This window comes from Pseudorca crassidens, chromosome Y (genome assembly GCF_039906515.1).
Source record: "Pseudorca crassidens isolate mPseCra1 chromosome Y, mPseCra1.hap1, whole genome shotgun sequence".
Lineage (NCBI taxonomy): Eukaryota > Metazoa > Chordata > Mammalia > Artiodactyla > Delphinidae > Pseudorca > Pseudorca crassidens.
The window spans coordinates 17695359-17717054 of NC_090318.1; the positions used below are offsets into that span (position 1 = coordinate 17695359).

A 21696-nucleotide genomic window follows, 5' to 3' on the forward strand; every position below is an offset into this window, starting at 1 on the left:
AAAATACATACTGCAGCAGCCATTAAAATTACCACAGACCAAAATAAACCCCTGTCCAATATCAGTCAATACCTATCGAGGCGGGAAGCCACAGAAGAAACAGAACTTTTGATATCAGCTTACATTAAGAAAGGGCTTACTGTGCCTTACACTAGCCCTGGTGACACTGCCATTCTGCCAGTTAAAAATCGAATGGCAAGAAAATTGAAATTGTCTCAAGCATCTTTTCCGACCACAACGCTATGAGGCTAGATATCAATTACAGGAAAAGATCTTTAAAAAATACAAACACATGGAGGCTAAACAATACACTACTTAATAACGAAGTCATCACTGAAGAAATCAATGAGGAAATAAAAAATACCGAGAAACAAATGACAATGGAGACACGATGACCCAAAATCTATGGGATGCAGCAAGGGCAGTTCTAGGAAGGAAGTTTGTAGCAATACAATCCTACCTTAAGAAACAGGAAACGTCTCGAATAACAACCTAACCATGCACCTAAAGCAATTAGAGAAAGAAGAACAAAAAAAACCCCCAAAGGTAGCAGAAGCAAAGAAATAATAAAGATCTGATCAGAAATAAATGAAAAAGAAATGAAGGAAACGATAGCAAAGATCAATAAAACTAAAAGCTGGTTCTTTGAGAAGAGAAACAAAATAGATAAACCATTAGCCAGGCTCATCAGGAAAAAAAGGGAGAAGACTCAAATCAATAGAATTAGAAATGAAAAAGGGGAAGTAACAACTGACACTGCAGAAATACAAAAGATCATGAGAGATTACTACAAGCAACTCCATGCCAATAAAATGGACAACTGGAAGAAGTGGACAAATTCTTAGAAATGCACAACCTGCCAAGACTGAATCAGGAAGAAATAGAAAATATGAACAAACCAATCACAAGCACTGAAATTGAAACTGTGATTAAAAATCTTCCAACAAACAAAAGCCCAGGACCAGATGGCTTCACAGGTGAATTCGATCAAACATTTAGAGAAGAGCTAACACCTATCCTTCTCAAACTCTTCCAAAATATAGCAGAGGGAGGAACACTCCCAAACTCATTCTACGAGGCCACCATCACCTGATATCAAAAGCAGACAAAGATGCCACAAAGAAAGAAAACTACAGGCCAATATCACTGATGAACATAGATGCAAAAATCCTCAACAAAATACTAGCAAACAGAATCCAACAGCACATTAAAAGGATCATACACCATGATCAAGTGGGATTTATTCCAGGAATGCAAGGATTCTTCAATATACGCAAATCAATCAACGTGATACACTATATTAACAAACTGAAGGAGAAAAACCATATGGTCATCTCAATAGATGCAGAGAAAACTTTCGACAAAATTCAACACCCATTTATGATAAAAACCCTGCAGAAAGTAGGCATAGAGGAAACTTTCCTCAACATAATAAAGGCCATATATGACAAACCCACAGCCAATGTCGTCCTTAACGGCGAAAAACCCAAAGCATTTCCACTAACATCAGGAAGAAGACAAGGTTGCCCACTCTCACCACTTTTATCCAACATAGTTTTGGAAGTTTTAGCCACAGCAATCAGAGAAGAAAAGGAAATGAAAGGAATCCAAATTAGAAAAGAAGTAAAGCTGTCACTGTTTGCAGATGACATGATACTATACACAGAGAATCCTAAAGATGCTACCAGAAATCTACTAGAGCTAACCAATGAATTTGGTAAAGTAGCAGAATACAAAATTTAATGCATAGAAATATCTGGCATTCCTATACACTAATGATGAAAAATCTTAAGGTGAAATCAAGAAAACATTCCCACTTATCACTGCAACAAAAAGAATAAAATACCTAGGAATAAACCTACCTACAGAGACAAAAGACCTGTATGCAGAAAATTATAAGACACTGATGAAAGAAATTAAAGATGATACAAATAGATGGAGAGATATACCATGTCCTTGGATTGGAAGAATCAACATTGTGAAAATGACTCTACTACCCAAAGCAATCTACAGATTCAATGCAATCCCTATCAAACTACCACTGGCATTTTTCACAGAACTAGAACTAAACATTTCACAATTTGTATGGAAACACCAAAGACCACGAATAGCCAAAGCAATCTTGAGAAAGAAAAACGGAGCTGGAGGAATCAGGCTCCCTGATTTCAAACTATACAACAAAGCTACAGTAATCAAAACAGTATGGTCCTGGCAAAAAAGCAGAAAGATAGATCAATGGAACAGGATAGAAAGCCCAGAGATAAACCCACGCACATATGGACACCTTATCTTTGATAAAGGAGGCAGGAATGTACAGTGGAGAAAGGACAGCCTCTTCAATAAGTGGTGCTGGGAAAACTGCACAGGTACATGTAAAAGTATGAGATTAGATCACTCCCTAACACCATATACAAAAATAAGCTCAAAATGGATTAAAGACCTAAATGTAAGGCCAGAAACTATCAACATCATAGAGGAAAACGTAGGCAGAACACTCTATGACATAAATCACAACAAGATCCTTTTTGACCCACCTCCTAGAGAAATGGAAATAAAAACATAAGCAAATGGGACTTAAGGAAACTTCAAAGCTTTTTCACAGCAAAGGAAACCATAAACAAGACCAAAAGACAACCCTCAGAATGGGAGAAAATATTTTCAAATGAAGCAACTGACAAAGGATTAATCTCCAAAATTTATAAGCAGCTCATGCTGCTCAATAACAAAACAACAAACAACCCAATCCAAAAATGGGCAGAAAACCTAAATAGACATTTCTCCAAAGAAGATATACAGACTGCCAACAAACACATGAAAGAATGCTCAACATCATTAATCATTAGAGAAATGCAAATCTAAACTACGATGAGATATCATCTCACACCAGTCAGAATGGCCATCATGAAAAAATCTAGAAACAAGAAATGCTGGAGAGGGTGCGGAGAAAAGGGAACACTCTTGCACTGATGGTTGGAATGTGAATTGGTACAGCCACTATGGAGAACACTATGGAGGTTCCTTAAAAAACTACAAATAGAACTACCATATGACCCAGCCATCCCACTACTGGGTATATACCCTGAGAAAACCATAATTCAAAAAGAGTCATGTACCAAAATGTTCATTGCAGCAATAGCCCACAGATGGAAACACCCTAAGTGTCCATCATCAGAAGAACAGATAAAGAAGATGTGGCACATATATACAATGGAATATTACTCAGCCATAAAAAGTAACGAAATTGAGCTATCTGTAATGAGGTGGATGGACCTAGAGTCTGTCATAGAAAGTGAAGTAAGTCAGGAAGAGAAAGACAAATACCGTATGCTAACACATATATATGGAATTTAAGAAAAAAAGATGTCATGAAGAACCTAGGGGTAAGACAGGAATAAAGACACAGATCTACTAGGGAATGGACTTGAGGATATGGGGAGTGGGAAGGGTAAGCTGTGACAAAGCGAGAGAGAGGCATGGACATATATACACTACCAAACGTAAGGTAGATAGCTGGTGGGAAGCAGCCGCATAGTACAGGGAGATCAGCTCGGTGCTTTGTGACCGACTGGAGGGGTGGGATAGGGAGGGTGGCAGGGAGGGAGATGCAACAGGGAAGAGATATGGGAACATATGTATATGTATAACTGATTCACTTTGTTATAGAGCAGAAACTAACACACCATTGTAAAGCAATTATACTCTAATAAAGATGTAAAAAAAAAAAAAAAGAGTCATGTACCAATATGTTCATTGCAGCTCTATTTACAATAGCCAGGAGATGGAAACAACCTAAGTGTCCATCATCGGATGAATGGATAAAGAATATGTGGCACATATATACAATGGAATATTACTCAGCCATAAAAAGAAACGAAATTGAGCTATTTGTAATGAGGTGGATGGACCTAGAGTCTGTCATACAGAGTGAAGTCAGTCAGAAAGAGAAAGACAAATACCGTATACTAACACATATATACGGAATTTAAGGAAAAAAATGTCATGAAGAACCTAGGGGTAAGACAGGAATAAACACACAGACCTATCTTGACACTTTAAACCTATGAATGGTCAGTTTTCTCTGAGTAAAACGGTTGGGAGTTGACATCGTGGAATTAAAGACATAGCTATTTCCTAGATTCTGCAAGCACACCTGGACAGGGAGAGCGCTTCAGGACGGCTTCCAAAACGCGGTGCAGCCCCACCAGGGAACAGTATTTGGCAACGAAAGGGAATGGAGCCCTGATCCACTCTGCAACTCGGACAAATCTCGAAAACATGATGCTGAGTGAGATAAGCCAGACGCAGAAGGCCACAGACTGCACGACTCCAAGTACATGAAATGTCTAGAACAGACAAATCTATAGAGACAGAGAACAGATTCCTGGTTGCCAGGAGCTGAGGGAGATGGAAGTTATTGCTAAAGGGCACAGGGTTTCTTTTTGAGGCAATGAAAATGTTCTGGAATTAGATAGTGGTGATGGGTGCACAACCTTGTGAGTGCATGAAAAACCACTAAGCAGGGCACTTTAAAATGGCACATTTTATGGTATGTGAAGCATATCTCAATTTTTAAAAACCGCGGTAATTTTCAGGACAAACCCAGTTGACCCGTACACTAGAGGGCTGCCCCACACTGCAGACAGGCACCTTTGCACAGGACGGAGCTCACCTCCTGCAGTGGTTCTCTGGTGTCCTGCCCGAGCTCCAGGTGGCCTGGAAATGTCACACTCACCGGGGCAGTGCCCGATCTCCTGACAGCACTGAGGCTGGCACACAGGAGCCACTCAGGAGCCCTCTGCCTGGCTCGATGTCCCACGCACTGAACTGTGGGGCTTGTCCCCCAGGGGTTGGCCCAGCCAGCTCCCTTCTTCTTTCCCTCTCCCTCCCTGAACCCCTTGAGCTTTAACGAAATAGAAAGAGGGCCCTCCAGATGGAAAATGTTGAGGATTCCACAGCTCCACAAGCAACCTTTCAGGATGCCCTTGCCCTGTCTTTCTACAGCTTCTGAGCAAAGGCAGAGGCCATCCTCTCACCAGTGGCTCCGTCCACAGAGGGATGGGGATGTCTCTTGGGGGCATCCCAGGCAACCTGATCCCTGTCTCTCTCTCTCTCTCTCTCTCTGACACACACACACACACACACACACACACACACACAGACACACACACACACACACAGACACACACACGCAAAAGGCCAGGCCAGCTCTCTCTGGGTTACTGCAGAACACTGAAGTGTTAACAGATTCATTTTCTTTTTTGGGCTGTGTTGGGTCTTCGTTGCTGTGCGTGGGCTTTCTCTAGTTCCGGCAAGCGGGGGTTACTCTTTGCTGTGGTGCACGGGCTTCTCATTGTGGTGGCTTGTCTTGTTGCGGAGTGGGGCTCTAGGCATGCGGGCTTCAGCAGCTGCACCACGTGGGAGTAGTTGTGGCTCGCAGGCCCTAGAGTACAGGCTCGGTAGTTGTGGTGCACAGGCTTAGCTTCTCTGCAGCATGTGGGATCTTCCCGGACCAGGGCTCGAACCCGTGTCCCCTGCATTGGCAGGCAGATTCTTAACCACTGCACCACCAAGGAAGTCCCAAGGTTCATTTTCTTCTGTTCCACTGCATATACACTTGTATACACTTGACATTCAGTATCTACCCATTGATTGAGAATATTCTACAAATTGAAGAATACATTCATACTACTTTTCCAAAGTTTCATGTACTCGTATCACCATTTGCATGGTTAGTAAATTCAGGGGTTTTCACATAAATACGTTTAACGTCCGTTCTTCATGGAAAAAACAGACAGCAGGTCTCTGTGGTCTTACCCCCTGTTATGGAACATCTTAGTAACCACCAATCTGCTCGAAACAAATTCAGCTCCTAAATGTGAATCATTGCAACCAGGTAGATAGAAGGAGCTCAGCGAGTCTCCATCAGACCATCTGGCCCCCAGAGGAAACTTGGCAATGTCGGAAGACACTTTTGGTTGTCATGACTTGGAGGGGTGTGCTACTGGCAGGCACTAGGTAGAGACCAGGGACACTGCGAAATATGCTACACTACACAGGACAGCATGACAACAAAGAATTACCCACCCCCAAATATTATCAACGGACACCAAGCTGACCACATGCTTCCACTGTCTCTGGGAGAACAACACATGGGGCGAATCGGTTTCCTACTGCTGCTGTAACAAACTGCCACAAACCAGGTGGCCTAAAACAACACACATTTATTACCTCACAGTTCCGGAGGTCAGAAGTCAAAAATCAGTTTCATTCTGCCAAAATCAAGGTGTCAGCAGGGCCGTGTTCCATCTGCAAGCTCTGGAAAAATACACCTCCTTGGCTCTCGCAGCTTCCAGAAACTGCCTGCATTCCTCAGCTCGTGGCCACATGACTCCAACATCTGATTCTGCTGGCACATCTTCTTCTCTGACTCTGACCCTCCTGCTGCCCTCTTGTAAGGATTCTTCTGATGACACTGAGCCCACCCAGATAATCCAGGATGATCACCTCATTTCAAGACTCTTAACTTAATCCCACCTACAAATGCCATTTGTGTTGGAAGGTAACTTACTAACAGGTTTAGGAGACTAGGACATGGCCATCTTTGGAGGGCCATTATTCTATCAGGGCGGCGGGGGGGAGGTGTCTGTTAAATATCAAACAACAGTGAATATAAGATAAAAGTAACCAGTGGGTATAACACAGTACAAGGGGCACACAGTTACCTAGCCAAGGGAAGGAAGGTCAGGTTAGGTAGTGGATTTGGGCTCAACTCCGGAGTCAGACAGACGCCTCCTCGTTGGCTCTGGGAAGCGAGGTTACTAAGTCAACCCCCTTGGCCTCAGCTCCACCACCTGTCCACCTACAACTCATGCAGCCCCCGTGGGCTTTCAGGGAGAGCATCCACCAAGTGCCTAGAGTGCCTGGCACATGATACGCACTCCACGTGGTCCTAAGACCCAAGGGATCCCAGCGGGGAGAACAGGAGGCAGGAACAGCACGGTGAGGCCTCAGGGAAGAGGACACGGGCACGTGTGAGCGCCATGGAGGCAGGGACCTGTCTGCTGGTGGTCACCACTGGAGTCCTGAACCCGGAAGCGTGCCTGAGATGGAGAGGCTGTGCAACAGTTACTGAATGAATGAATGGGTGATCGAATGAACAAACGAACAGAGGCGGTATGCTTAAACTGAGTAGGGACTGGGCAATGGGGTGGCGTACGGGACGGAGCACTGCATCAGGGTCAGAAGACTCAGCTCAAGTCCCTGTCCTTCCCACAGCCGGTGGCGCACATGCCTTGGTTACAGCCCTCAGATACAAGATGAGGGGTTTGAAGGAAGAGGCCCTGGCTCCTCCAAGAACAAAGCTGGAGGATTCAAGCCACGTGTGGTCTTGCCCGAGCCTGACCTGCCGTACACGAAGACTCGGGGTCAGTCAAACTGAACGGTTCGCTCTCTTATTCCAAACGCACCCAGCACTTCCTCTTCCGCAGCACTTTCCTCACATTCCCCCTTCTCAGCCCCAGCACTGAGAAAGCACGAGAAACGCTCGACCTAGGAGGTGATGGACAAGGATAAAGAACCCCCAGGCTCGAGTGAGCCCTCCTCCTTTCTCTGAAGCCATCACCACATGAAAATGGTGCCTGGCGACCATCACTGTCTCCATTTTATGTGTCTCCCATCTCCCAGACAAACTTGGTCTCCATCCACCATCCCAGCACACAGGAGGCCAAGAATCTATAACTATCACTTCATTTTACTGGATTTGAATGGGAATAACTGAACTCAGGAAAACTTAGCTCTGCTTTTATGCCATCAGATTAATTTTACTGAATTCACTGGAAAGGCAGCCAATTAGCAAAAGGACCCAGGCTAGAAGCAGCTCACCGGGCTCACCCGGTGACCTTTAACATGTCACTTGACCCAACGGTTTATGCACTAGAACCTACCAGAGGTGAAACACAGTTTCCACTTCCAAAATCAGAGCAAAAGGGAAGAAAAGAAAACTTAGAGATTTCCAAGCATCCGGGAGCTATTTTTGGAAATGAATGACTTTTCCATTCACTCCTCTTAAAAAAAAAAAAAAGAGAGAGAGAAATGAAAGATATTAGATGGAGAACAAACCAAGAAGTGGTTGTTGATCATCTAAATGGAAGAAGATTCTTACAGAAGCCCACTCCTTATAGCCTGAAAAGCAAGACACTCCCCCATGTATACAGACTACCTATAATCTTAAAGAATGAAAAATGGAAAAATCATTATTTGCTTATCAGAAAGTTTATATAATCCCAAAATAGACTCTGCGGGGTAAATATAGTAAGCCTCCTATTAATTAACACCGAATAAAGGCTCCAAGAAGGTAGCAATGATGCCATCTGGCCCTGTTATGTGGGGCTCCAACCTGGCAAATTCCGGAACCATGCATTGTTTTCTCCTTAAAGCAACAGCCTGTTCAAAAGACTTTTAATATATCACAGAATTTCTCCATGTGGCACAGGTCAAACCCCATCTCGTGAACAAATGGATCCCTAAAAGCTTTTGTCATGATATAATCTGGGCCTCCCACCATCATCCCGATCATTTAATACTCTGCTTTGATCTCAAATGTGACATGGTCCACCACTCAGACTGCTGGAGGTTGGCATTTCCAGTATCGTACAACCCCAACTGAGCTATCGGAAACAGAACACTACGTTTCAACAGATCAGTCCACCTATAGGTTAATATCAATACAACCCTGCAAGAAGCAGACATATACATGTCAAAGGCACTGAATTTTTCCAAAAGAGGCAAAAAAGTTCTTCCCATATTATCCACCTAAATGGTAAATTCCTTTTTATAAAGTGGCCATTGAACTCTGAGTTGATGTATGTGGAACACATACGTGTCACTAATGTAAACCACATACAACTCACCCACAGAAACTACCAGTCACAAAAATGGTGAATTAACTTTATTTTTAATCTTATTTATTTATTTATTTGGCCACGCCATGCAGCACGTGGGATTCTTAGTTCCCTGACCAGGGATCAAACCCGGCCCCCTACATTGGGAGCGAGGAGTCTTAATCACTGGACCACCAGGGAAGTCCCAACGTTATATTTTTTAACAAAGTTTTTGGGTATGATTCCCAGAAAACTAACCACGAAAATTATATGCACAGTACTGATCTGCAGACATAGTGAATTTAAACCTAAGTGGGTTCATACTCCAACTAAAGAAGTTCCATTTTGAAAATATTGAGATTTTTTTTTACACATCTGTAGCCACATCTGTAAAGATGTCTCCTCACGTTTGCAACCTCTTTGTTGTAACTTGAAAAAGAAAGTACAGCTACAATAATTCACCAACACACCCTGAGCTGGTAAGACCCAATGTTGTTAAATACAACATTGAATGAAATTACTATATAACCCTAGAAGAGTTTGTTTACAAACCTTGGCCCTCGGTGACCTTGCTTACAGCAGCATATTTTATGCTATTAGGTTTAAAGCACTGATACATAACAAACATCTCGGGGTTGTTGTTTCAGGATCTACCGACGTTGCCTGTGTTCCAAAACTGTTCCATTCATGCTACAAAAGAGACTAATTTATACTGCTGGTGTCATCAAATGTTAATAACCCAGAGACTGCTCATTTCTGTGTCGGATAAATCCGCCTTCCTGTTTCTGTAAGCCTGAGGTTTCCAAGCTGGTCTGCTTGGCTCTTAAAGCAGAGGTCTGCAGTTGAAGAATCTGTTTTTCCAAATCCACAGGGGACCAGAGTCATAATCCTAAACAGGAGAGAACCCAGCCAGGAGGAAGCATCGTGTAGTATGCCGGCTCATGGCAGCTGTGTCTTCTGAAAATTATGGTTTGCCTGGAATACATTTCCACTTGGCTCATTCCCATTTTGTGCAACACAACCCAAGGGTTGGGAAGGAGAAGTAAAAATATAGCTTTGGGAGGGGACACCTGGAGAGGAAGCAAGTGGGTGACAGCAAATATTCTAAGTTTGGGAGAAAAATTGGTCTTAGTTTTTTTTTTTCTTAAAACTGAAGTTTAATAACCCAGGTACAAATGCCGAGTCCGCCTACAACATGACAGCCATGAACCAACGCCAAGGGCATTGCTGTACGCGAAGAAGCCAACACACAGCAGAATAAAGCACTAAAATGGCCAAACAGACGGCCTGGTTTATTCACACAGCTGACTCTATCAGAATACTCTGCCATCTCTTTGGAATGGAAGATCAGGACATGAGAAAAACCTCATCTCAAAACTGCACAAATCTACCCAAGTCAAGGAAGTCCCATTTGAGAAAAATGCTCCCAGGCTCCCTGTCCACACTCAAAATCCAAACAAGGGCGTTTCCAATCACAAGTCAAATAAGTGTCTAAAGTTGAAGACTTAAAGTCAGGAAAAAAACCTCAGGGAATAGCCCCACCCGCCCGCTTTTAGTTCCTGAGCCCCAGGAGAGGTCTCAGGTTAGCCAGGCGAGCCTTCTCCAGCGGTATTTATTTCTCTCATTTTCGACATGACGATTGCAGCCCTCCCGGTGCTCCCTTTTCCAGAAGCTTCCCAAGTATTGAATGTGGATAGAGGCAATTTTGTACCTTCCTTGATAACTCAAGGTTATCCTTTGGGAAGAGAAGGCAGAATCCGAGTAAATATCTTCAACCTCTGGGCATGCTTGCCTGGCATGCAAGGAGTGTGTTGGATTTACTCCTTAAGAAGCATTTTAAAGAGAATATTCTGCAAGCTCCACGTGAGGGCATTTTAACAGTTTGCGCAAGGGGATTCCCCAAAGGGTCTGCAAGGAGAACAAGTATCAATATTTGCATCTCCAGTACCCAGGGCCTAAGTGGATTTTTCCTGAGCTGTTTTTTCCATCAGAAATCTTGGTGCCAGGAGAGGTCGCTACAATGTTTGTACTTTTCCTTGTTGGCAAGGCTGTGGTATGAACATGGAGGCAATAAAGAATGCATAATTGTGCCTTCGGCTCAGACGAAAGCCTCCTTTCCCTGCAGTGCTTTGTGTATGCATGTTTTTCAGTCCAACATGGAAAGCCCCACTTGACCGTGAGGAAGACAGGCTTTATTCTCCCTAACAATTAACACACACACACAAGACTTCCCAATATATGGCAAAGCTGGGGAGGCAAGATTCCTCTCACCCCCCCCCCCCCACCAACTTCTCTACCATCCCAATGCCCCGCACAGGTCTTTAGGGACCATCCATTTCTGCCTGGGGCAAACATTACAAGGGAAGATGGAGGCCTCGGTCATCCCAAGTTCTGGTCTCTTCCTTTTGTTGGCTCATTTTAGGAAGACAAATGCGGCTGGCCTGCTTCACTTCTCTGACTCAGAGAGGTCCAGGGGCCGTGGGTGGGCCTGTGGATAAAGCCTTTTCAGTGAGGGGCTTCCATCTGTCTCCACTGGCACGCCATGTGACATTTCTTCCCATTTCTCCTCTGTTAATGTGCAAATGAAGTTAGGACTATGTGTAGATGTCGTCACGATGGTCAAACGGTTTATATTTGCTAAGTGCTTGGAAGAATAAGCACAGCAGGCTCTCTGGGTTCAGGCTCCCTAGAAGCAGTGCTCAAGGAGGGGTAGTTCTCATGCAGGTGATGGATGGGGGTAGGGGAGGCAGGCTAGAGAGGAAAGGAGCTAGCAAAGCTATGGTAGCCCAAGTGGGGGCCCTGGAGGGTGAGGTGCACTACACTTTGTCCCTCCAAGGCCAGGGGCCTGGTCTGTCATACTGCAGGAGCAGTCCTGGGGCGGGGGTGGGGTGGGAGTATCACCTCTCAGACATCTGTCAGCCAAGGGTAATCCTCTGAGAAGGGTGTGCGCCCCAGCCAGGGAGATCTGGCTGAGGCGCCGTATCTGCTAGTAAATCAGCAAGTATTTGAGGACTGCGGCTACACGTGCCAAGGGGCAAGGGCTCAGGACTCGAGAATCTAAGGACCGGAGCCTCAGCTTCCTCATCCAAGCCATCTTCCTTTCGGTCTCACAAGGCCTCCCCTGAGTTCCCAGTCTGAACTGGCACCCTGGCTTGGTCTGTAGACAGGCCACAGTCCTAAATGCCTATTCTTAGTTTAGTCCCCGACTTGCGGGCTGGGGGTGCACAGACTCTTTCCTGTTCTCTGCAGCATCGCAACGCCCAGCACAGTGCCTGCATATGGTGGGTCTGCAGCCAGTCTGAGGAGTCCAGAAGATCTCATCCTCAGGGAAAGGCCCATCAGCACTTGCCTCTTAGCTCCTCATGGGGTGTAGCTTCCCCCACCCCTTATTCTTTATCTGATACTTTTTCATCTTGCCTTTCCTTCTGTGAGTCCTTTGATGTGTGTGGCTGTTCTCTCTCTCTGTTGAGGTTGGCGTCACTCCAATGCGCTCCAGCCCCATTCAGGATAATTTTTAGTGATAGCGCCCAGATTTGCAAAATTCTGAAAGGACACGATGCCTGGCAGGGAGGGCGGGATTGCAGCTTCAGCCCAGCCATGTTGGGTGGTAAGGTGACTGCAGCGTGGGCCGGGAGGGAGGGACAAGGCAGTGGCAGCCTCCTTGGTAATAAAGCATGCCGATCAGAAGGGAAGATGTCAGGGTAGGGACACTCAGCACATGGGCATTCTCTGGAACATGCAAGATCACAAAGTATTTGCTTTTTTGATACGCTCCATCCCTTTCCCTTGGACATTTAATAACTGTGCACGTGTAACTAAAAGGACTCCCGTGGTGGAATTTCCGGCATATGATGTTCGGGTGGGGCTAGATTCTTGGGGAGCAAGGAAGTTTCTGCGTTGTGGTGGGAGAAGAGGAGGAAAGGCCTCCCTCGGATATGTCCCAATTACAGTCTCCATGCCTTCACATTCTTTTTTAAAACAACTTTTCCCCTTATAAAAGTAATATAACCCTTTTACAAACAATTTAGACAGTAAATACGATAATTAAAAAAAAATCATCCCACTGAAGGAATGCAAACTGCTGTGAGCATTTGGGGAGGTTTTCCTCTAGTCTCTTCCCCTATGTAGCTAGATATGGATTGCTGTTAGGGTTTTTATCAGATCTTTTTGTATCACTGTAACAGTGTTTTAAAACCTCCCTGATACTTTCCTGCATTTCCCGGCATTAAGTCTTGTGGCCAGGCATCTGGAGCACGAAGTAGTAGCTGGGAGATTTGGAGGAAGAGAGACCCGTCTTTGGACTTCAGTTTCTCCAGCTATGAGATGTGAGTGGAACATAATTACCAATTACCATAGAGGTTTCATGTTTTAGGAGCTGACCTGGCTTCCGTCCGAGCAGTGGCCTATTTGGGTCTCCACTCACACTATTGGATCTTCCAAACTGGAAGATGCAAGAGCTCAGGGCAGGGCAGAGGGCCCAGAGTGGGGACTTCGGATCAGCCCTGCTGGGGCTCTCCTGGCAGGGATGAGAAGTGCCCACCTGCCCAGCTCCCCACTTCCAGGTGTGTCCTCCAGGTCCCACCCAAGAGGACCTGCCTCAGGCTCCTCCTCCAGCTACAGAGCCTCCTCGGCCTCCCTTCTGGGGACTTACCCACCCTCGCGGGACCATCCTGGGTATTCGGGAGACCCAGGGCGCAGCTCCCCTCCCCCACCAAGTGGGCAGAGAGGAGGACCCCAGACACGCAAGGCCTGAGAATGGGTGCAGTGAGGTGACTGCCCTCTCCCCCCGGGAGTTGTTTGGGCCTCAAGAGTCAGCCCCCGGCAGGCCGCGCCTGCAGCTCGGGTGGGGCGCCGTCCTCCCGGCCCTCCTTCCTCTCCAATGTGGCCCGGGGGCGGACGGACGCGGAGGCGCCCATCCTGGCTCCCATGCGGTTTCCCGGCGAGGCCCAAGGAGGTGGTGGAGCGGGAGAGAAGAGGAAGGAGCGCGCGGAGCAGGAGCGGAAGACGGAAGAACACTGAGCGGGGTTGGCGGGGTGTGAGGGGCCGCCGGTAGCGCCTGCGGCAGCTCTGGGACTGTGACTCCACGAGCGGCGGCGACTCGAGTGAGCCAGGCGGCAGACGGGCGGCAGGCGCGCGCCGGTGCGCGGGTGCTGGCGGAGGAGGCGGCGCGCATGGGACGGCCGGGCGGCGGCGGGGCCCGCGCCGTCATGCGGTGGCTGAGCGGCGGCGGCCGGGACAGCCGCGCGAGGCCCGGCGGGGGCCGCCTCAGCCCGCGCAGCGCCCCCGGGAGACGCCGCAGCTCGCGCCCCAGTCGCGGCCCCCGCGACCCCGGCACCCTCCGCGCCGCCACCCGCATGGGCCCGGGAGAGCGCCGAGCTGCCGCTGCCCACCGGCAGGGAGGAGGCGCGCGACTACGACGGCCGCGTCTTCTACATCGACCACAACACGCGCCAGACGTCGTGGATCGACCCCCGCGACCGGTAAGGGGGGCGCGGACCCCGACCAGGATTAGGGCGCCCCATACCTTGGGCCCAGGGAGAGGATCGAGGATCCGGGAGGCCTCCGGGTGTGGGCGAAGATCGTGAGTCCTCCGCGCCCGGCGACGATCCGGGCGCCCCCATCCCCGGACCCCTGGCCGAGGGTCGAGGCTCCCCCTCTCCCGGCCTCGAGCCCCAGGAGTTCGGGATCTCTGGTCTCCACCGCGGGGCGGACACTCTGACTTGGTTCCCTCACGTCACCCGCTCACCGAAGCCTGGGAGCTGGGCGTCTGGAATTTCCTCTCCAGGGGCTGACGGATGGCCCTCTCTTCCTTTTTCCTCCGCGGTCTCGCCCATCCCTGTCGGGCCTCCGCGGCCCACTGTCCCCAGGCTGTGGCCCTACAGGCGCCCCCGACCTCGCGGTGGCCAGATGAGCTGTCATCTTGGAGCACAAACGTGCGCCCCAGCCTCGTGGTGTGGGCTCCTTGTCTGGCGGGCTGAACCTAGTTTCCATTGGAAGACTGTGCCAGATGGGACACTTCAGGGATTCCCGATTCTTTGGAGTAACCATCAAACTTGTGACGGTTACTCTTTAGCGCCTTAAAAATTGAGTTAAAAATCTGATTGAAAAAGCCTGTGTACTGCGGTCAGAATGGGCTATGATTACACCCATATGCTTTTGGAATAACGGGAACACAAGAGTTGAATTTTAGGTTTCCTTTTTGTGCAAGATCCGAGTAGAGCATTAAATTGTCTTATTATTCAAGTAAATAAATCCTACGGAGTGAAAAACGGATGCTTCTAAAAGCACCACCAGATTACGATTAATTGAGTTCATGTAATGACTTCTTCGTTAAGTTTTTGTTCGATTGTCTGTTGGTTTCAGTGGTTCAGCTGCTTTTGGGGAGAGGCATTTTTTTGTGGAGCTGGAATTCTGTTGAAACCAAGGGATTACAGTGATGATCTGATATCTTGTCCTGTCTGGAGCAACTTCTTTCCACACTGGGCCTGAGTGCCAGAAAGGAAATACTGCAAGCTTCCCAGTGATTTTGAGAGTTGAAAAGGCCCAGCGTGGTGAGAGGCTCCTGCTTCCTCCTACCTGCACTGGAAAGGCAGCGCTGCATGGGTTCAGATAGGGAAAAACAAAGAAAGGCAAAAGGATCATGGTTCCCTAACATTCTCTTTGAACATGGCAAGCTTCTGGACTCAGAAACTTAGAGAGATTATAGCACAGTTTATTGGCTTAAAAAGATGCATAGTTATTTTGAAAATCAGGTGAGATCATATTATAATTTTAACCAAAGGCTAGAGCCACAGCTGTCTGATCAAGCCTTGGATGGTTCTGGAGTTGGTAGAACTGCTTGGAATGTGGTGCCCTTATGCTGTGTGTCTGTTAAAAATCCAAACAACTGGAAAATGAACCAATTAAAAAATACTGTTTTGCTTAGAAAAGGCAAAGACTCATTTTATGAGGGTAATATGAAACAGTTGTGGTTACATTGCAGTGTGGATTCATGATGAAAAGTATAAATGTAAGAGTTTCCATTTTAATGGTACAACCCAGGCCATAGGTGAGCAGACCCCACAGAAGACAGCTTGCAGAATCTTCCTTTCCATGTATTTCATACACATTTCCTATGTTCCTCTTTCCAGAAATCTGTGTTATTGAATGACATTTTATACATCACTTATGTTACAGGTTTTTAAAAAGCCCTGTTTCTAATGCTAAAATTGTCGGTGGAGTGAACAAAAGTGAACATTTTACATTTTTGTGTAAAGTAAAAATGTGTACACTTTTATGAGACACTGTTTTTATAGGGAGTGAAATTTCAGCAGGGGACAGCTTGCACTTCAGCTCCCATAGTACCTTGCCCGAAATATGTATGCAATGCTCAGCGAGCCACAGACATTTAAGTGGAGTCTACGGAAGGGTGTAAATGCTGTAATAGTCATTCTTCTTCTTTCGCAACAGAACCCTGCCCATTTTTATAGGTGACCGGTTATCCTTTAAAGTTGTAATTGATTTTTATGATATGGAAAAAACCGTGTGTCAGAGCACAGCATTTTCTCCACGTGCATCTGACAGTTAACACCCTTTTTGAGTTGCATTCGATTCATACCACTGGAAAACGGTATTCAAAAAATGAGGGGGCTTCCCTGGTGGCGCAGTGGTTGGGGGTCCGCCTGCCGATGCAGGGGACGCGGGTTCGTGCCCCGTTCCGGGAGGATCCCATGTGCCGCGGAGCGGCTGGGTTCGTGGGCCGTGGCCGCTGGGCCTGCGCGTCCGGAGCCTGTGCTCCGCGATGGGGGAGGCCGCAGCGGTGAGAGGCCCGCGTAACGCAATAAATAAATAAATAAATAAATAAATAAATAAAAAATGAGGACTTTCGGGCTTCCCTGGTGGCGCAGTGGTTGAGAGTCCGCCTTCCGATGCAGGGGATGTGGGTTCGTGCCCAGGTCCGGGAGGATCCCACATGCCGTGGAGCGGCTGGGCCCGTGAGCCATGGCCGCTGAGCCTGTGCTCTGCAGTGGGAGAGGCCACAACAGTGAGAGGCCCGCGTACCACAAAAGAAAAAAAAAAAAAAAAAATGAGGACTTTCCCCAAACAGCTTCCGAGGAACATTTGGCAACACCTGGAGATGTTTGCTATGGGCATCCAGTGAGTAGAAGCCAGGGCTGCCGCTCAACATCCTACAGGGCCCAGGACAACCCCACAACAGAGAATTATCCAGCCCAAATGTCAGTGCTGATGTAGAGAAGCCCTGTAATACGCGTGTAATTGATGGTAACATTTGTTCTACCTAGGCTTTTAGTGGGGAAATCAAGGCCCAGACAATGTAAGTAACTAGGCCAATGTGATCTGGCCACTGCTAAAAAGCATCAGCCCTGAGATCAAAGCTCAGCTATCCCATCTGACCTCTGTATTAGGGTTCTCCAGAGAAACAGAACCAACAGGATACATATACCGAGATTCATTATAAGGAATTTGCTCGCGTGATTATGGAGGTTGAGTAAGGAAAAGTTGAGTTAGCAAACTGGAAACCCAGGAGAGCCAATGATATGGTTTCAGTCCAAGGCCAGCAGGCTGGAGACCCCAGAAGAGCTGATGTTTCACTTCAGGTCCAAAGGCAGGAAAAAGCGGATGACCCAGCGCAATCAGTCAGGCAGGAGGAGTTCCCCCTTACTTACTGACTCACAGGAGAGTCAATCTTTTTGTTTTACTCCGGCATTTGACGGATTGGATGAGACCCACCCACATCTGCTTTCCTCAGTCTCCTGATTCAAGTTTTCCTCTCCTCCAGAAGCACCCACACCAACACACCCAGAATGTTTGACCCAATATCTGGGCACCCTGTGGTCCAGTCAGGTGGACACGTAAACTCCCCATTACACCTCCTGACTTGATATCCAGTTGTCCAGAGTGATTCATGGATGGCAGCATCAGCAGCGCGGGGGACCTCATCCAAAGGGCCAGCCCGGACCCATTGGTTTGTGAAGCGCTATGTTGCACACATGGAAGGGGGTGGCGCGGGGGTGCGGGCATCTAAAAAAAACGATTTTACTATATTGATTCAGAGAGCCATCTGGTTAGTGTTTCCGTTACTCAACTTCATAATCGTTAGGGCTTTATTTATCATTTAAGAGGTGCCAAGAGCTACTCAGCTTTGCATGAGAAGCATATTTAACAGTCTGGATTTGTGTGTCATTCAACCGTAGGCCAAGCCTCCGCGAACTTCAGCCTGGCTAACCTGGCACAGAAGTAGAAATGGGCAAAAGCCAGCCCCGAGCCAACGATGCTGTCAGCAATGTTTGATTTTTGCCTGTTTCCCTGCCTCTCCCCTGCCTGGTATCCCCACCCAGGACTGGCTACACAGTTTGCTGTCTACATTTTGCAGTGCCAAATGAAAAGGCGGGACCCTTTTCAGACTGCTCCCACAAAACACCCTAAACAGAGCGGCTTATAAACAACAGACATTCCTTTCTCACAGGTCTGGAGGCCGGGAAGTCCATGAACAGGGTGCCAGCGTGATCCGGTGCGTCTTCATATGGTGGACGGGTTTAGGGAGCTCTGTGAGGTCTCTCTGAAAAGAACACTGATCACATTCGTGAAGCTCCACCATCATGACCTAAGCACCTCCCAAAGGCCCCACCTCCAATACCATCACATGGGGACTAGGACTTCAATACATGAACTTGGGGGGCACACCAACATTCAGACCACGGCAGACCCCTTGTTTAAAAAAATACTAATAATTTCAAGAGGGTAGACAATTAAAACAAGCACAAGCCCTTCAGAGCACAGGGCCCTGTCCATACCTTTGACTTCTAGTCATTGTGCCCTTTGAACATTCCAAAGGGACAGCAATTTTCAGCGATAGCACAGAAGATCATTTTGGGGAAAGAGGCCCTGTCCCAGCAAATCAAACCACTTGTTCCCCAGGACTTCTCTGCCAGCCCAGCTACCTCCCCAAGGTCAGCATGATACTGCTGGCAGGAAGAATGTCCTCTGCTCCTACGCCCTGGGCTCCCTGGTGTTGAGGGTTGAATTATGTCCCCTCACAAATATGTTCAAATATGTACCTATCCCTAGTACCTGTGAATGTGACCTTATTTGGAAATAGGGCCATTGCAGATATAATTAGCTAAATTACAATGAAGTCATACTGACGTAGGGTGGACCCTTAACCCAATATGACTGGTGTTCTTAGAAGAAGAGAAAGGACAGACACACAGGAAGAAGGCCATGTTATGGAGGCAGACACTGGAGTGATATGTCTACAAGCCAACGAATGGCAGAGATTGGCAGCAACACCTGGTGTTTATGTGTGTGTATATATATATAATGTATATAATATATATATTATGTATATATATGATATACATAATATATATATAATTTTTCAATAAATTTATGTACTTTTGGGTGTGTTGAGTCTTCATTGCTGCGCGCGGACTTGCTCTAGTTGTAGCGAGTGGGGGCTACTTTTGTTGCGGTGCGCGGGCTCTAGGCACACGTTCTTCAGTAGTTGTGGCGCATGGGCTCAGTAGTTGTGGCTCACGGGCTCTAGAGTGCAGGCTCAGTAGTTGTGGCGCACAGGCTTAGTTGCTCCACGGCATGTGGGATCTTCCGGACCAGGGCTCGAACCCATGTCCCCTGCATTGGTAGGCGGATTCTTAACCACTGTACCACCAGGGAAGTCCCATTCTCTAAAGCCTTTAAAGGGAGCATGGCCCTGCTGACACCTTGATTTCAGAATTCTAGCCTCCAGAACCATGCGACAATAACTTTCTATTGTTTCAAGCCACCCAGTCTGTGGTACTTTGCGTACCACGGTCCTAGGAAACTAATACTCCTGGAAACTTGTCCCTAGGCTCTTGCTTTTGCTTCAGGCAAGACTGAAATCTATAGAAGTGTCCTGATCAGTGCCAAGAAATCCCAGAAAACAGAAGCCTTCCATGACCGCCTCCAGAAATCCCACCAAACCCAGGAGCCCCAGGTATGACATGCTTGACTCGGTAAACAGTAATAGCTGACATCCAACGTAGACCAGAAGTATCCAGTTTTACCATGTGCTGCACAAAGTTCCGATTTACCTTGGACCACTGGGTATCCAACCTGTAGATGAGGGTAATGTCTCTTTATGGAAACATTTCAGCTAATCCCAAAGAAGCAGTGATGGAATCAGAATTAGAGTGAAGACCCCTCCCCCAGGGATTGCCTGGATCCTGGTGCTGAGCTTCAACGGTTGCTAAGATCACAAAAAGATAGACGATCAGACTTGATGTGCTTCCTCACAAAAACACACCACCTGTGACGTAGCCTTGTCAAAAAGTCAAACCTGTATCGAGGGATCAAACCTGTAGATCTGGTTACCTGCTTCCAGGAAATACAGACGTCAGAGGAATAGTTAACATCTCGGGAATGCTATCAGCAAAATCCCAGCTGATATCCAACAATTTGACCTTGTTTCTTTCAGAAAAAAACTCTAAGTGGGGGGGGGGGGGTTGGGGGGGGAAGGAGAGATGGAAAGGGAGCCTTTAGATGAAAAAAAAGACTAAGGAGACACAGGAACTAGCAGCACGGTGTGGGCCGTATTTGAATCCTGCTTCATACAACTGGAGAAAAACATCTGTGATATTTATGAGGCAACTGGAAATGTAAACACTCCCTGGTAGTAGATGATATTAAGGAATTATTTCTTAAAATTTAGGTTGGATAATGGTATTCCAGTTATTTTTTTTAGTTGGGCATATAGTTTAGAAACACATTTGGAAGTAATTATGGGAAATGTGATCTATATATAAGATTTGTTTAAAAATAACATGGGTGATGGAGAGTGGGAATGAGTAGATTTGAGACAAGGGCATCATAAATTGATAATTGTTGAAGCTGGTGATGGGTCATGGGGGTCATCATAAAACCTCTACAATTCATATATGCTTAAAAATGTCCATAATAAAAAATTTTTGAAAATTCCACTGGCACGCCATATAAACAGCTGAGTGGATAGAATCTGAATGTTGGGTGTTATGTCTATTGGTTTTCTATAGCTGCTGTAACAAATTACCACAAACATGGTGACTTGAAAGTATAGAAATTCATTAGAAGTCCAGAATGAGTCTCATTACGATAAAATTAATGTGTTGGCAGCGCTGCATTCCTTCTGGAGGATCTAGTGGAGATTCTGCATCCTTACCTTTCCCAGTATCTAGCGGCTGCCTGAATTCCTTGGCTCATGGCCTCTTCCAGCAATCATGTCCCTCCTCCACCTCGGCTTACATCTTACCTCTCCTTCCCTGACTCTGACCCCCTGCTTCCCTCATATGAGGACCCTTTTGACTACATTGGGCTCACCTGGATAATACAGAACAATCTTCCCATCTCAAGATCCTTAATTTAATCACATCTGCAAAGTGCCATTTGCCATGTAAAGTAACATCTGTCATGTAAGGAAACATAGCTTTTGGGGATTAGGACATGTCTGGACATCTTTTGGCAGGGGGATTATTCTGCCTACCAGGTATCTCAGATCGACATTTACCAACAACTTTTTGTTCAAAACAGAGACATCCGGTTATGAGTTCTGCATACTTCAACAGGGGTGATTTTGCCTCCCGGGGACATTTGGCAGTATCTGGAGACATTTAAAAAATGTTTTATTTTGTTGAAGTATAGTTGGTTTACAATGTTGTGTTAATTTCTGTCGTACAGCAAAGTGATTAGAATATATATATAAACATTCTTTTTCAGGGAATACCTGGAGACATTTTTGATTGTCAAGACCGCAGGTAAGGTCGGGGAGGGTAGGTGGGGGAGGAGGCGGTGCTACTGGAATCTA

General features: G+C 46.7%; 1 protein-coding gene across 1 annotated transcript in view; it reads right to left on the reverse strand.

Annotated features, from left to right (window-relative positions):
- The window catches only part of LOC137217895 (protein WWC3-like), a 33105-nt gene extending 19017 nt beyond the window's left edge, over nt 1–14088 (reverse strand). The window contains 1 exon segment of the mRNA XM_067724894.1: nt 13894–14088. Coding sequence (XP_067580995.1) covers nt 13894–14088 — 195 coding nt within the window.
- Between the last annotated feature and the right edge of the window lie 7608 nt (nt 14089–21696).